General features: G+C 49.8%; 1 protein-coding gene across 9 annotated transcripts in view; it reads left to right on the top strand.

Moving 5' to 3' along the window:
• Positions 1 to 15715, top strand: part of GRB10 (growth factor receptor bound protein 10) — a 218390-nt gene extending 202675 nt beyond the window's left edge. For 8 of the 9 annotated variants that reach the window (XM_070369917.1, XM_070369918.1, XM_070369913.1 and 5 more), the window contains 6 exons: positions 207 to 284; positions 1916 to 2032; positions 2861 to 2927; positions 3134 to 3221; positions 14232 to 14325; positions 14959 to 15715. In XM_070369917.1, the coding sequence (XP_070226018.1) occupies positions 207 to 284; positions 1916 to 2032; positions 2861 to 2927; positions 3134 to 3221; positions 14232 to 14325; positions 14959 to 15105 (591 nt within the window). In that variant the 3' untranslated portion in view covers positions 15106 to 15715. The remainder of the gene's footprint in view (positions 1 to 206; positions 285 to 1915; positions 2033 to 2860; positions 2928 to 3133; positions 3222 to 14231; positions 14326 to 14958) is intronic. The other variant, XM_070369916.1, reaches the window with a different exon arrangement.
• The last annotated feature ends 464 nt before the right edge of the window (positions 15716 to 16179 follow it).

Below are 16179 nucleotides of genomic sequence, written 5' to 3'. Positions count from 1 at the left end.
ACAGATAGTGGTAACTGACTGTGGAGTGTTGGTGGTGGCAGGCCCCAGAGACAGGGCTCTGTTGGGTGTTTATTCTTAAGTTCACCCAGTTGTCGCCCATTATTCTATATGAGTGTGGCTCTTGAGTGCCAAGGGTTTGCCCCATGTGGGGCTTTAGGGGCTCCGGATGCCCTGGTGACTGACTCTGGCCCTCCTTACCTCTTCAGTATGGGATGCTCCTTTACCAGAACTACAGAATCCCACAGCAGAGGAAGGCCATGCTGTCCCACTTCTCGACTCCAGTGGTAAGTCAAGCTGCACCTCTGAAGCCACATTCCTCTTCAGCTGCTGCATCAGCACGGGCTGTGGGCATCTTTTCTCAGATGAGGCTGCCCCGAGGAGCCAGAATAGCCGACCAGCATGCATTTCCCAGGAGATGGACTTTGTCGTCTCAGCAGTGTGACTGCTGGGAGCAGATCCCTCTCTACCCTCTCCCCTTTCCCACGTCTCCCTGCAGCATTGCTTTGGTGAATGGCTCCCACTGAGAGCTCTATTCTAGTGTTCAGAATGTTGACAGCGCCCACGTCTACTGAGGAGCTGCCTTCACCACCTTCGCTTCTGTCCATTTCAGCCAGGGGGTCCATGGTGCTGTTGACCATGATGCTCGAGTCCTAGTGAAAATTGAGATTGTAATGAGTCTTCCTGTGATCTCAGGGTGGACTTTATGTCTCAGAGGTGCAGAAACAGTTCATCCTCCCCAAATATGATCTTAACACATTATTAACTGGATGATGTATTAACACATGTTTTGTTATCCAAGTATTTATTGGCCAGGAGTGTCAGTACATTTTTAGAAAGTGATCAAATTAACATCACTGTGTGAAGTTGTTAGATCTTAAAATTGATCAAAGGTTCATTATACAGTTTATGATTATTGTTATCACTCATGTTTTGCTCCATTAGGTTTTTGTAGCACCTTGTGTATATTTGTGAAATTTTCAAAAATGACACATCGAGAAATCTTGAGTGAAAAAATTTTCAGTGAATTTTATGCAGATATCCTCTCTGAGTGTCCAAGTGACATATATGTTAGTGTCTCAGAAGATGATAGTTCTTCAGAATATAGTTCTGATTCAGACAATGTGAATATCAGACCAACAAAAAGACAGAAAACCTCAATGATTGATTCTGATGCAGAAAGTGAAAATGAAACTCATGGTGCTGGAGAAAACTTTACAGGGGTAACTATTGGATGTGATAACCTGCAAAATGTTAGTGAAATAACAATTAATTTTTTGGCCAGCCAAAATAAAAAGCATCACCAACCACAGGTGTTAGTTTCTGCAGAAATCCCCCAGTTGATAAGGAGTTAACAATCTCTCAATGTCCGTTCCTCAGAGATGTCAAAGTACCCACAGAAGCGGTGCCCATGTTTCTGTGAACTAACTTACCTGAGAAGGGATTTGGCTGCTGGTGAGGGCTGGCTCACCTTTGACATTACCATTTCTTGGATGAGTTTTTTGTGGGTTTTTTGGTAATGGAGGAGAAAGAAAGAATGATTTTATTACTTTGCCAGGCAAAGGGAGACCACAGCAGGCTAGGTCCTCAAGAACTGTGCTCTCCTTTGATGAGTTTTAATTCACATTAGAGACCCTGTGGACGACCACATGGGTGGACACCAGTGGCCTCACCAGCAGCTTCCGAATATCTTGAGAGAACTGGAAGGTTTCTTTCCTCTTCTTGAGAAAAACCAAAGCCATTTTTCTTCCAAGGGCCCTTCAGACACTAAGTGTTCTGTCCGATCCTTGGCAGCAGGGTCCTTGCCCATCCTTTGCTGCCCCTCCCTGGGTCTGCACAGCTATCCCACGCAGCAGTTCCTACCTGCTGCTCTGCTTGCTTCCCTGTGTCTCAAGAATCCATGGCCTCTCCTTTGCAGCGCAGTGTCTCTGAGAACTCCCTTGTGGCAATGGATTTCTCTGGGCAAACAGGAAGAGTAATCGAGAATCCAGCTGAGGCCCAGAGCGCAGCCCTGGAAGAAGGCCACGCCTGGAGGGTAAGACTGTGGCCCAGTCCCACCCCTGGTCTGCCCCAGAGAAATGGCTCTGTGCTGGCGGCAGGGATGCGGGGCGGGGAAGGGGGTGGCTGTGAGTTCTCACCTGCAGGAAGCTGTGGCTTGCCTGGGCGCCTCCACACCCCCGGTACCTGGCCACCCCCACGGCCTGTCTTTGGGCTGCCATGGAGGGGAGGGGCAGGAGCAGAGCCCTGAGGCCCCTTGGCCCTCAGCCCTGTCCCTGCTAATGTGTCATCAGGGCCTCTGGGGAGAGCGCCGGGCCAGGCGTTCCCATCATGGCTCAACCGCCGACCAACCTCCCAGCCTTGAACAGTCTCTTTACTCTGAGACTCAAGTTCCTAATTTCCAGATGGAAGAATTTCACCCAACTTCCAAGCTTTTCTGAGCTTTCAAGGCAACTCTGGCTCAGAAAGCCTCCCCATCCTTCAGCTTCACAGTGTTCAGAAAAGGAGAATGTCCCCAAAGCTACAGACCTGAGTTCCCTGTGGAAGCTCATAGTTTTCTCCTAAGGTGTGTCGGGAACTGTACTGCGTGTCTTCTGTGTGACAGACAGCCCGGCTTCAGCACTGGGATCGTTAGCAATATCCCGGGGTGGGACGCTTCTGGTTTTGCTTTTAACGACTGCGACCCATAAGCTGTTTGCCCTCCTGCTCACATGGGAGGGGTCCTTGTGACCACATGGGACTAGGCAGCTGTCATCCCGCCATCAAGGGCCTTTCACCCAGCCAGCCTCCTGCCCCGTGTGTCCCAGGTGGCGCGGTGATTGTGTTCGCGGCTCACTTGGCGCTGACGCAGGGATTTCTTTTGCAGAAACGAAGCACGCGGATGAATATCCTAGGTAGCCAAAGCCCCCTCCACCCTTCCGCCCTCAGTACAGGTAAACACGGCATGTTGGCTTGATATTGTTGTACATAAATAACATAAAAGCGCTCCCAGCCCTCCCCAAGCCTCACGGCAGGCCTGGAGTACAGCGCACGAAAGCTGGGACCGCAGGAGTCGGGGCCCCATGTGGCCCCCAGCGCGCTTAGCAAGGCGGCTACCGTGCACGGAGCCCAGCCTACCCTCCTTCTCTGGTCCCCACAGTGATTCACAGGACGCAGCACTGGTTTCACGGCAGGATCTCCAGGGAGGAGTCGCACCGGATCATTAAACAGCAGGGGCTCGTGGATGGGTAAGGGACGCGTCCCGGGCGGGAGTCTGCTGGGCTCAGCTCCTCAGAGCATCTTGCTGTGTGTGTGTGTGGGCAGAGGGGGCGAGGGTGGTGCAACAACCTCATTTTAAGTTGGAGCATTGTGCTCAGGAGTATGAAGGTGGTGCAGGATTTCCACGGCTAGGAAGTAGACAGAATGGCAGTCCATTTGTCCAGACCCCATAATCCTCCTCCACCTATTGGATGCAATTGGAACAGCCAAAGAACACACTCTAATTAATAAGGCAGCAGGCAAATGGAAGTGTCTTTTTGACTACACCTTTTACTTTATGCATTATATCTTTGACTTTTGCCCCAACCACCCCAAACCTCAGTGGCTTAAAGCAGCGAAGCTGTATCCTTGTTCACAGTTGGTGCAGATTGGGTGGACAGTCACACTGGGGCCTGAAGAGCTGGGGCTAGGATGGCTGGACTTATGCGTCCAGTGGCCAGCGCTGCTGTGGATGGGTGATGAGGCAGCTGGGTGCAGGCCTCTGGCATGCTAGCCTGCCAGGGTCCATGCACTTCACAGCCATCATGGGGGCCCTGGGGGTAAGAGATCAAACCCCAGTGCACAAGCACTTCTTAAGCTGACACCTGCTTGGAAAAGGCAAGCCACATGGCCAGGCTCAGCATCATGGGAATGCGAGGGATCTGCCTAGAGTGAGGTACTGCTGTGTGAGGGCCCAGGGAGTGGTCCCTGCGGAGCTCAGCCAGAGTTCTGTCTCCAGGCCCCAAGAGGCCCTGAGGAGCTGGTTGGCTGCCTTGGTCCATCTTGTCAGAGCTGCTTCTCACTGGGTCTACTCAGAAAACAGTCTTAGAAGCTGCTCAGCTCAAAACACTCCTTGTATTGTTTAAATGCTTCATCTTTAAAAAGTTTTATTGTGGACATCTGAGAATTCACCTGAGAGAGGAGAGTGTAACAAACCACGTCTGCCTCTTGCACAGCTTCAGAACTTGCTCACCTGAGCCTGTCTCTTCCCCTTCCTACATTTTTATTATTATTTTTTCTCCTTCTTCTTCCAACTTTTCCGACTTTTCTTCCTCTTCTTCCTTCTTCTTCTGGAGTCTTCTAAAGGAAATCCCAGACACTCAGAATTTTTACCAGTAACTGTTGCAGTGAGTGTCTCTGTGTCTTTCGACACAACCACAATAGCATCATTGCACTTAAGATAAACAGGAATTCCTTAATGTCCTCAGAAGTGCTGTCGTGTTCATGCACACAGTCCTTTAATGTACTTGGTCTAAATGGAGAGCCATCCATGGCATCTAGTTGCTGTCTCTCTAAGTCTCCCTAAATAGAATAGGTCTCCCGCCACTGCATTTTCTTTCCTCTTTTTTTTTCCGTGTCTTTCCATTGTTGAAGAAGGAGGTCATTGGCTAATTGTGTACTTGTGGTTTCTTTGACTGTGTTCCTCTGTCTCCCTGGCTTCCTGCGCAGTGTGGGCAGAGGCCCCTTCTGGGACAGAGCTGCGGTCGCTGTGTGTCTGCGCTCCTCACCCCAGTTGTCCTATTTCCCGATCCTGGGCTGGGCAGGGGTCTGTATTGTCAGCCCGGCCCCCAACCCCCACCCCCGCCCAGCTCCCAGCTCCCAGGGTCATTGTTTTATTAGAGGTTACAAAATCGTTGTATTCTAATTCTGTTATTCCTTCACTGTCCCTTCCTTGAAACCCTTTCCCCTGTATTTTTGGGAGAGGTAACTGAGTGCTTGATTTTTTTTTAATATGTCTGTTTATTTATTTTGGCTGTGTGTGTGGCTCTTTGTTGCTAGGCTGGGCTTTCTCTACTGGCGAGCGGGGGCTGTTCTCCAGCTGTGGCGTGCAGGCTCCTCATCGAGGCGGCTTCTCTGGTTGGAGCACAGGCTCTAGGGCACGTGGCTCAGTAGTTGCGGCTCCGGGCTCTGGAGCACGGGCTCAGCAGTTGTGGCACAAGGGCTCGGTTGCTCTGCAGCGTGTGGGATCTTCCCAGACGGGGGACCGAATCCGTGCCCCCTGCTTTGCAGGGCGGACCTTCAATACTGGACCACCAGGGAAGCCCTAAGTGCTTGATTTTTCCCTTTTATTTGTCAATTTCTTTTTTTCTTTTGGGGGTATGTAGTTGCTTTAGAGTGTTGTGTTAGTCTCTGCTGTACAATGATGTGAATAAGCTGTTTGTATACATAACGTCCCTACCCTCTTGGATTTCCTGCCATCCCCACCCCGCCCCTCTAGATCACCACAGAGCAGTGTCAGTTTCCGGGGTCGTCATTTGGTATCCTGCCGTATTCCGAGGCTGACAAATGAGGTGTGGTATTTTGTATTTTAACTCTGGTGATGAGCTTGATGCCGTGTGTTCGACTTCTTTCAATCCAAGCTTAATGTTCTTGATTTTCTGGATGCTTTCTTTTGGGCTCGTGGGGTGTGCCTCTCTTAAGTTGGTTCCCGAGTTCTTTTGACTCAAAACTAATAAGGTTTGTTTTCTAGCTGTGACACATTCTCTTCGATGCCCTGACTTTTTGGAATGGAAAATGGTGTCTAGAAACCAAATTGGTAGGTCTTTTCCATGGACAAAGCTAGGACATACATTTTTTTAAACTGAAAAAGATTACAGGTTCACATTGATTTTCTTGTTCAGTCACTCAGTCGTGTCCGACTCTTTGTGACCCCATGGACTGCAGCACACTAGGCCTTCCTGTCCTTCACCATCTCCTGGAGCTTACTCAAACTCATGTCCATTGAGTCAGTGATGCCATCCAACCATCTCGCCCTCTGTTGTCCCCTTCTCCTCATGCCTTCAATCTTTCCCAGCATCAGGGTCTTTTCTAAGGAGTCGGCTCTTCACATCAGGTGGCCAAAGTATTGGAGTTTCAGCATCAGTCCTTCCAATGAATGTTCAAAATTGATTTCCTTTAGGATTGACTGATTTGATCTCCTTGCAGTCCAAGGTACTCTCAAGAGTCTTCTCCAACACCACAGTTCAAAAGCATCAGTTCTTTGGTGCTCAGCCTTCGTTATGGTCCAGCCCTCACATCCATACATGACCACTGGAAAAATTATAGCTTTGACTACTCAGACCTTTATCAGCAAAGTAGTCTCTGCTTTTTAGTATGCTGTCTAGGTTTGTCATAGCTTTTCTTCCAAGGAGCAAGTGTTTTTTAATTTCATGGCTGCAGTCACCATCTACAGTGATTTTGGAGCCCAGGAAAATAAAGTCAGCCACCGTGTCCACTGTTTCCCCATCTATTTGCCATGAAGTAATGGGACTGGATGCCATGATCTTATTTTTTTGAATGTTGTGTTTTAAGCCAACTTTTTACTCTCCTTTTTCACTTTCATCAAGAGGCTCTTTAGGTCCTCTTCACTTTCTGCCACAAGAGTGGTGTCATCTGCAGATCTGAGGTTATTGATATTTCTCCCAGCAATCTTGATTCTAGCTTGTGCTTCATCCAGCCTGGTATTTCGCATGATGTACTCTGCAAATAAGTTTAAAAAGCAGGGTGACAATATACAGCCTTGACTTCCTCCTTTCCCAGTTTGGAACCAGTCCATTATCCCATGTCTGGTCCTAACTGTTGCTTCTTGGCCTGCATACAGGTTTCTCAGGAGGTAGGTAAGGTGGTCTGGCATTCCCATCTCTTGAAGAATTTTCCATAGTTTGTTGTGATCCACATGTCAAAGGCTTTAGCATAAGTCAATGAAACAGAAGTAGATGTTTTTCTAGAATTCTCTTTTTCAGTTTAAAAAGCCAGGACATAGGCTTTTTAAACTGAAAAATAGATTACAGGTCCACATTGACATCCCAGTTCAAGTGGAAAGCTACAGGAGTCGTACATCTTAGACTTTATTGTATCTCTCTTTTCTTCCTCTGAAAAATCTAATGTTGTTAGCTACTTGCTTTACCTCACTCTGTATTTGTGAGCTGTATCCCATATCACATCATAAAAATATTCATAATATTACTTCAGTAAAATTACTAAATTCACACTTCTTTATAGCCCTTTTGTCATTAAGGAACATTCCAGGCAGAATCATGTTAAAATACCAGCCTTAAGGTAATTCTTCTCTGTGGTTCCACCACCAAACTGCTATGTTTCAAGTTCCTTCCTCAGTTTTGATTATTAATTAAATGGATCTGATTTCTTTTCTCTTCCATTTAATGCTGCTTTTAAAACTATTTGAAACATTGCCTTGATTCTGAAGTCAAAAATCTAAAAGAAGGCACTTTGCCTGGTGACTTGACTCTCCTCCCTAACTCCACGGTTGGTACACATTTTCATCAGGGTTTCTTTATCCTTCCGTTGTTCCCTTTTTCAAATATAAGCAAAACACATTGGTGACTGCCTCTCCTTAACTGGGATGTGTGCTGTCCATGGGGAGCAAGCCTGCGTTTAGCTGCCTCGGGAGGAGGCGGGGAAGGAGGCCCCTCCCGGTCCCCGCTGTGTTCGCTTTCCCGAGTCGTCCCAGCTTCATTTTTTCCCAGGCCTCTGTGGTGGCACGCTGTGGCCCATCTTCCTGTTTCTGCTGGTGGGTTCGTGGACGTGGGAGTGTTGAGCAGACAGTGAGTGTTGTAAAATGCCCGGTGCTCCCCACCAGGGTTGTCTGAGAGCCACCTGTGGTTCCCTTACCCAGGAGGCTGAGTCTCTTGCTGTATGTGTAAGGACCAGTTTCATTTCTACTCCTTTTTGCGATGCTGAACCGCTGATATATCTTTTGCCCGATTTTTCTCTATCCGTTTTTTACGAACATTTTTTTCCAGGTTGTTCTTTGTGTTTTTGACTTAGCTGAGGGGGGGTTTGTTTTGATTTTTGGTTATAGTTTTTCTAAATATGGTCACATTTATCTTTTCGTGCTTCAGCTTGTGTCTTTCTAGATTTTTGAGTCCTAGTCATACAAGTTTTCTCCACTCCTCAATCATAAAGGAGTTTGTTCACATTATCCTCTGGAACTTGTATTATTGATTACACTCCCTTCGTTTTTTTCATGATTATTTCTTCCATTTCTGTTCATTCAATTTTGTCTGCATGTTTAGATCCCAAGTGCATTCGGAATTTATTTCTCCTAGTTCTCTGTGTAAAGATGGATCTGATTTTTTTCCCATATGGGTGTACTGTTGTTCCAGACGGCTTTTCTGAAATGTCACTTGATCGTAGAACAGTCCTTTTACAGCCTTAGAAGTGACCCATCCTGACTACAGACTGGCTTCTTCTCCTCTGAACTTTCTGCCTAAGAGAGAAGACTACCCTCCTCTCTTAGTGATGTTTTTTGCATGTAGGTTTGTGTTTTCCAGGGGCTTCAAGGATAGGATGCTTACCTGTTGCAGCCCTAAACCCCAACCAAACTAAGCCCCCAAATGTTCTCATGGGGCCCCATTTACCATATCATGTGTGGGGTTCATTTTCACAAGTCAAATGGGTTTGCTTGCCAGGTGACATCTTACTATAACCAAAGCCAGGTTCAGCCACTCGTAACTCATAAACCAGTAATTCAGGAGACAAGTGTGAGTAGAAAGGAAAGGTTCCTTAATCAGAAAAGCCAGCAATCTGGGGAGAAGGTGAACTCATGTCCTGAGACCAACTCTGAAGATTCTGCTCGGCAATGACAGTTTTTAAAGGGAACCAGGGCAGCGGGGCGGGGGTTGGGGGTGGGGTGAGGGTCTCAGCACATCGTGAAGGCAGGGGGTTAGATTCATACCATTCTCCACTGAGTGCAGACTGGATGACCCGAGGTGTTATCTTGCCCACATGGGCTGCTTGCAGGATCGCTTAGGGAGGCTGTTGTGGGTAGAGAGGTAGCCATTCTTTAACTGCTTAATTCTTCTTTTTATTTTTACTTCTTTTTATTGTATTTAGGAAAAGAATCAGCAGGTTAGACAAGGCATAAAACTCATTCAGGAGAGAATAGGTCAGGAGTTGATTTCAGTTGCCTAGTGATTCATCCCTGTGATTAGGTTCTTTTAAGGTTAGAGGGGGACAGAAATGGGCAGACAGGAAAGAGCCGCTCTCAGCACTGCCAGAGAAGTGACGGCTCCACGGGAGGCACCACTGGGTACCGTGCATCCTTCCCAGGGCCCAGGGCAGTGACGTGACACCCACGTTGCTGAGAGGCTGACAGGCCAGCCCACTTTGCGTTAAAAGGAGCAGCCCTGGGGTGGGGAGGGTCAGCATGCTGGGCCCGCGGCACTGTGTGTCGGCTCGTTTTTTTTTAAACCCGTTTGTCTTGCAATTCAACTTTTCCTGGGGCCGAGCCCCAGTTGGCAAGGTTCCCTCTGTCCAGCCTTGGTGAGGAGTGTGGACATCTTTCAGCTTTCCCCTCACCCCGACTTGCCTTGTTCCTCTCTATCCTTCCCCGGGTCTGAGTTGCCTCTAAGGTTATATGTTAGATCCTTCAATCCCAGCCTCCAGCTGCTGGCTCTTTAGCAAAAACAGAAGGCAGGATACGGGACCCATTCAGGTGTCATCACAGTGATGTATGTCGTCCACTCACTCCCGTGTTTAGGGAGGAAATGTGCTTGGAAAACAAGGTAAATTAAATAATCAATGCCAAATCATTGTGAATCCCTGCAGAGGTAATGGAGGAAGCCAATTTAGAGTCTGACAACAAACAACCCTGAAAGGCAGGCCAGGATGACAGCTGCTATAAAACACTGCTGCCAAGACCTTTAGCCTCAATCACGGATGAAGTAGGGGGTGGAAAGAGATAGCGGAGCCTGCAATCTACCCAGCGGGCCTCTGAAGCCACCTGGAGGGAAGCGCCACCCCACCCGTGCCCCCACAGGTGACCTGTGTACGCACGCACGCAAGCCTGAGCCTGTACACACATGTGCGTGTGCATTTGCACGCACACCCCCTGCCCTGCGGAGCCCAGCACTGCCTGGCTGCCTCCTTCCTCCCCCTCTTGCCACCCACAGCCCATGCCGGAGCCCAAGATGGAAGGAGCTTTCCCAGGGGCCAGTCCTGCTCTGCAGGCCCCTCTGTGGCTCAGCCCAGGGCTCCTGTCGGGACTCGCAGCGTGTCACGCTCTGTACTGCCCCCGCCTGCCCCTACTGTTCATGCCGGGGTCCAGCTCCCCTGCCCCCTTGCCATCTACACCCCCAGCCTCTGTGCCTTTTGTGAGCTGGCCCCTCTGTCTACGCTCCAGGCCCCTCCACTGTGCAGAAGGCCATGACTTTGCCAAGACTTGTGTTCTTTATGGCTCTCCCCCCACAGGCAGAGTGGGGTGCTGTCTCAGGGCTAACACGGCACGCTCAGCAGAGTGTAGGGTCCTCGCCAGCCATGGAGGAGCCCCTGCACACTTGCTCTGGCTGTGCCAAGGCTCCCCCGTGATTGCTGCTGGCTGTGTGATCTCAGGGAATTTGCCTCACTTCTCTGGGCCCCCTGGCCTCGCTGCAAAATGAGCACAGTGCCAGGGTCGCTGTGAGTCCTGAGCGAGGCGGTGTGCTCGGTGCCTGGGCCGCATGCCTGAGTTGTGCTGTCCCTCTGATCTCTGTCAGCCCCAGACGAGAGCAGCCCTTTGCTCATCCCTGAATAGATGCGTGAGCCCCCTGACTTGAGTCCTGATGGTGGCAAGGACATCCTGGTTGCCAGCACCTTTGCTCTGTGTTCCACTCTGAGTCCCAAGCAGAGACATCTCTGGGCATGTCAGCCCCCAGCTTGTCTCTGCAGTGCCCCACCCCCAACAGAAATCCCTGCGCCTGCAGTTCGCTGATGGCCGTCACCACTGCCTCCAGGGTGCACACCATCCACACCCGGCTCCCAGCGTGTGCACAGTCCTGCAGAGAGGCCGGGGAAGGGGGCAGATCCCGACCCGATGCTCCCGAGTGTGAGATCCAGGAATCTCGCTGACTCCTGGCCCTACCCCCTGCCTCCATGTTGGAGGTCATTTCAGGTAGACAACCATTAGGCACAGGCCATCGGGGCAGCCTCAGGACCTCCTGGTCACACTCCGAACTGGGCAGCAGACAGACGGCATCTGTACCTGCCTTGTTCCGTGGTGCTCAGAAGGAACAGCCGGGGTTCACTGAGGGCTCAGCTGAGACTGCCCAGCCCCAGCTTCTCTAGGAAGATCGAGTCCCTGGGCTTCTGCTAGTGACGCACGTGGAGAAGAGAACACAGCCCGGGAAGGACAGGCGCACAGCCCGGCTCTGCCTGTGCCGAGCGCGTCACACACACATCTGCTTCACAGCCATGCCCCTCCTGTCCTCCCAGCCCTGCGGTGCAGTGCCATCCTGGCTGGCATCTCCAAAGTGTATCCTGCAGAACACGCATCCTGCAAAACGCCGTCAAAGAAGGGCTGGTATATAATAAAAAATGCTGTGAAGAGTTAGGAAACCTCCTGCACTGGCCCTAAGGGAGTCACGCTGAAGATCTACATTCTAAAGGCTCTGAGATGTCTTGTGGTGAAATAAAACTTTTTCACCTTTATAACAGGAGTTCCCAGGCTTATTGAACTGCCTTCCATCTGAATTTACAATCTAGACCCTGATGGTTTATCTGATTGTCACAGTTTCGTGTCTAATGCCTTTAAAATATGTCTCCTGTCAGGCCATTTCTTCTTTGTTGCTGGAATTAGGGCCTTTTCCTTTGTAAAGAATAACTCTGTCTTAACATCTGATTCCAGATTTGTTCACGTAAAAACAATGATTTACACTTCTTCAGATGCTATCCTAATTTTTAGTTGAAGTATCATTCATTTGGATGTGAAAGTTGGACTGTAAAGAAAGCTGAGTGCCGAAGAACTGATGCTTTTGAACTGTGGTGTTGGAGAAGACTCTTGAGAGTCCCTTGGACTGCAAGGAGATCCAACCAGTCCATTCTAAAGGGGATCAGTCCTGGGTGTTCTTTGGAAGGAATGATGCTAAAGCTGAAACTCCAGTACTTTGGCCACCTCATATGAAGAGTTGACTCATTGGAAAAGACTCTGATGCTGGGAGGGATTGGGGGCAGGAGGAGAAGGGGAACGACAGAGGATGAGATGGCTGGATGGCATCACCAACTCAATGGACATGAGTTCGGTGAACTCCGGGAGTTGGTGATGGACAGGGAGGCCTGGCGTGCTGCGATTCATGGGGTCGCAAAGAGTCGGACACGAGTGAGCTACTGAACTGATCATTGATTTACAGTATTGTGTTAGCTTCCAGTGTATAGCGTAGTGATTCAGTATTTTTGCAGGGTTTTCTGCATTACAGGTTACTACAAGATAGCGGATATCATCTTTATGCTGCACAGTACATGCTTGTCGCTTGTCTATTTTATACACAGTGGTTTGGATCTGTTGATCCTATGCCCCTGATTCGTCCCTCCCTGCTTTCCTCTCCCCTTTGGTAACCACGAGCTTGTTCTCTGCACCTGTGAGTCTGGTCCTGTTTTGCTTATATATCCATTTGTGTTATTTTTTAGGATCCACACATAAGTGGTATCATCAGGACTTGTCTCTCTCTGTCTGGTTTATTTCACTGGGCATAATGTTCCCCAGGTCCGTCCATGTTGCTGCAGATGGCAGGACTTCACTCATGTTATGGCTGAGTGACGTTTCCTTGTGTGTATGTACCACAGCTTCTTAATCCAGTCATCTGTTGACGGGCACGTGGCCTGCCTCTGTGTCTTGGGTGTTGTAAGTAGTGCTGCTGTGCACGTTGATGTTCATGTATCTTTCACATTGGTGTTTTCACTTTTTCCATCTGTGTATATCCAGCAGTAGAGTTACAGGATCGTATGGTAGCTTTAGTTTTTAAGGACCCTCCATACTGTTCTCTGTAGTGGCTGCACCAGTTTACATTCCCACCAGCAGTGCTCCCTTCTCTCCACATCCTGGCCATCACTTGTTAATTGCAGACTTCCTGATGTGATTTCAAATTGTAGAAGATTGCATGACTCATGTAACAGAGTCATGAATGTTGTAGCACTCACGTTCTCTCTCTCTCTTTTTTTTTTATCAGAACCATTTAGGAGTGAGTTGTAATTATTTCAATATAAAATTTCTAAAAACGTGGACTTCTCTTAGGCAACCACAGGCTCGTTATAAACATTAGGAAATTAACACGAATGCAATTCTGTCCCTGGCCATGCCACTTTCCCAGATTTTACCAGGGGTCCGCCTTGCATCCTGTGCTGCCAAGGAGAAGAACTTGTTGGCCCCAGCACCGCCCTGGGCAGCAGATGCCTTGTGCTCCTTTGTGTCTCGACACTCGCAGGAGCCTTGAGGGCAGAAGTACCAGGTGGGGGCTCATCTGCTCACTCCCAGGAGGTGATGCTGAGTCATCTGCAGTGCATCCTGTCGGAGGTGCTGGGGTGGGTTGTCTCATTCCTGTCGTTGGTCACTTGAATACCTAAAGATGGTGTCCACAAGGTTTCTCTGTCGGAAGGTTACTGTTGGTCCCTTTGTCGTAAACATTAGTGGGTAGATCTTTGAGACCATGGAGACAGTTATTCTCATCAAACTTTGATGCTGGTTTCAGCATCCCGTGAATATCTGCTTAATCAATGGTGATATCTGGTCATTGCCAGATGGTGGTTTTCTAATCCATCTTCTTTCTCTGTTTGTGTAGCTGGCCTTCTGCTCTTAGGAAGAGCTTTTTTTCCTCCTCTGTTATTATTTGTTCATTTATTTATCACACCAGTGTGGACTCAGGATTCTTGTTCTGTGCTATAGGTGGTGATCAGTCACCGGTGTTATTCACTTAGATGCCCGGGTGTGGCCACACTGCCTCCTCAGTTAGCTTTCTTTGAGTACCTCCTTACTTTCTGACACAAAGTGTATCAGCTTCACCCTAGACCTTTCCTGCCTCAGCACTAGAGGCAGCCATGTCCCCAAGGAGCCATGTCCCCTGGTTCCTTCTGATGGGGCGTGACAGCCAGAGCACAGTCTGGGTGTGGAGGCTGGCCTTTCCCTACAGCTCACGCAGCTCCCAAAGGTTCCTGAAACCTCGCCTCCTGAAGCCTGCCTGTTCAGGCACACATGCAGATAGCATGCATACTCAGTCTGGAATTCACGGTCAATTGACTCTTTCCGTCCCCAGGCTCTTTCTCCTCCGTGACAGCCAAAGTAATCCAAAGGCGTTCGTCCTCACACTGTGTCATCATCAGAAGATTAAAAATTTCCAGATCTTACCTGTAAGTACTGACGTTTTCACACTCACGCTTACTCTTTTGTGTTCTGGTTTTGTTCCTCATGCAACTTTTGAACTAACCACACTAGAGAACAGTAAACATCGGACAGTTTCAAGCTCACTAGTGAGATCTTTATAGGAGCTCCCTCTGTGCATAGGGTGTGCCATTTGCATGGACACTCACAGGGTTCGTTAACAGCATCCTCCTCCGTGGGGTGGGCTGAGTGCTCACTCGCAGGATAACTGATCAACCTCCTCCATGGTGAGTGGTGAATGCATGGATACTCAGGTCAATTGGTCAACCTCACCCTCCTCCATAGGGTGTGCTGAGCGCACGGACACTCACAGGTTGACTGACCAACTTTGCCCTTATGAGCAAGGCGAACTGGGAAGCACTTGGGACCCTTCTCAGAAATAGGGGCACAGTTGTGCCCTGTAGCCTTAGGTACTTGGCAGTGCCCTCCCAACTTGCCTCCACACAGAAACCTCGCTGCGTGACCGCCTGCCCTGTGTTCTAGCTCACCTCACTGGCTCCGTATGTTGCCCTGGAACCTGCCCAGGGGTGGAGAGCACTAATCCTGACGGTGGGGCCTGAGCTGCGGCCTCTGACGTAGCCGGTCTCATTGTGTCTCTCCAGTGCGAGGATGACGGGCAGACATTCTTCAGCCTTGACGACGGGAACACCAAATTCTCTGACCTGATCCAGCTTGTTGACTTTTACCAGCTGAACAAAGGGGTCCTGCCTTGCAGACTGAAGCACCACTGCATCCGAGTGGCCTTATGACCTCAGATCTAGCCTGGCTGCAGGCCGGTGGGCGCTGACACTGGAGTGAAGAGGCCTGTGCATCCTTCAGAACACACATCTGTCTGCACCTCGGGGCTCGGAGCAAGACGGTGCATTTGGCGCCGGCTGACCACAATCGACTCATCTGTTGGACTTGACGGTGGTTCGCTGCTGCAGATACAGCAGGGCTGCCCCTCTCTCCCTGGCCTCGTCAGGGAGGGCGGGAGAGAGCAGATTCGAGAGTAAACTGGAATGGTGGTCTTGGCTGGGCCATGGAGGAACGCAAGCCAGAGAGAAGTGATTGGAAGTGAACTCTTGCCCTGGAATAATCTTGACAATTAAAACTGATATGTTTACTTTTTTGTATCGATCCCTTTTTTGCACTCCTTGTTTTCAATATTGTATTCAGCTTATGGCAGGAGGGGCTGTGGCTTTTCCGTGTGTACGAGATGTAAAGACACTTGAAAAGGGGCAGCCCCCAGAGGTTGACCGCGTTTGCAGAGGGTGGTGCGTACCCTCTACACACCACTCCCAGACAGCAGGCACCCCAGCCTCCCCACCCCAGTATACTTGAAAGCTTTTTTGAAATAAAAGGTGTTCTTGTGGCAGGCACGTGGTGTGCTCTGTGGCCAGAGAGGCAACCCAGTCTGCCCTCCCTGCTCTGTGCCCATCCCCCACTCGTGCTGCCCACCTGCCGTCCACGTGTTGTTTTGTCTTCCCCGCTGCTGGACACGTGTTTCTTTGGAAAACTTGCTGTCCCACAACACAGGGCTGAGTGGCGGCCCCTCTTTGGCCACAGGCTAGCCTTCCTAGCATACAGCGAGTGCCCATCGCCCGCCTGTAGGGGGCGCCAGGCCGCCTGCCCCACCTTCCAGCCTGTTCTAGAACCATCTCTGCCTTATCCCTCTGCAGTGGCGCCAGCCTTCCAAGGCTGCTCTTCCTGCCGTGGGGGCTCCGAGGATCTGAAAGGAGGTGGCATCTGCGTGGCCTGCGTCCATATGTAGCGGGTTTCCATGGTGACAGAGGTGGAAACCTTGGAGAGGGCAGCCCCACAGAGGATGGTCTCGCTTGGTG

This window comes from Bos mutus, chromosome 4 (genome assembly GCF_027580195.1).
Source record: "Bos mutus isolate GX-2022 chromosome 4, NWIPB_WYAK_1.1, whole genome shotgun sequence".
Taxonomy (NCBI): Eukaryota; Metazoa; Chordata; class Mammalia; order Artiodactyla; family Bovidae; genus Bos; species Bos mutus.
The sequence above is the reverse complement of the archived record's forward strand: the minus strand, read 5'-3'. Positions and strand labels throughout refer to the sequence as shown.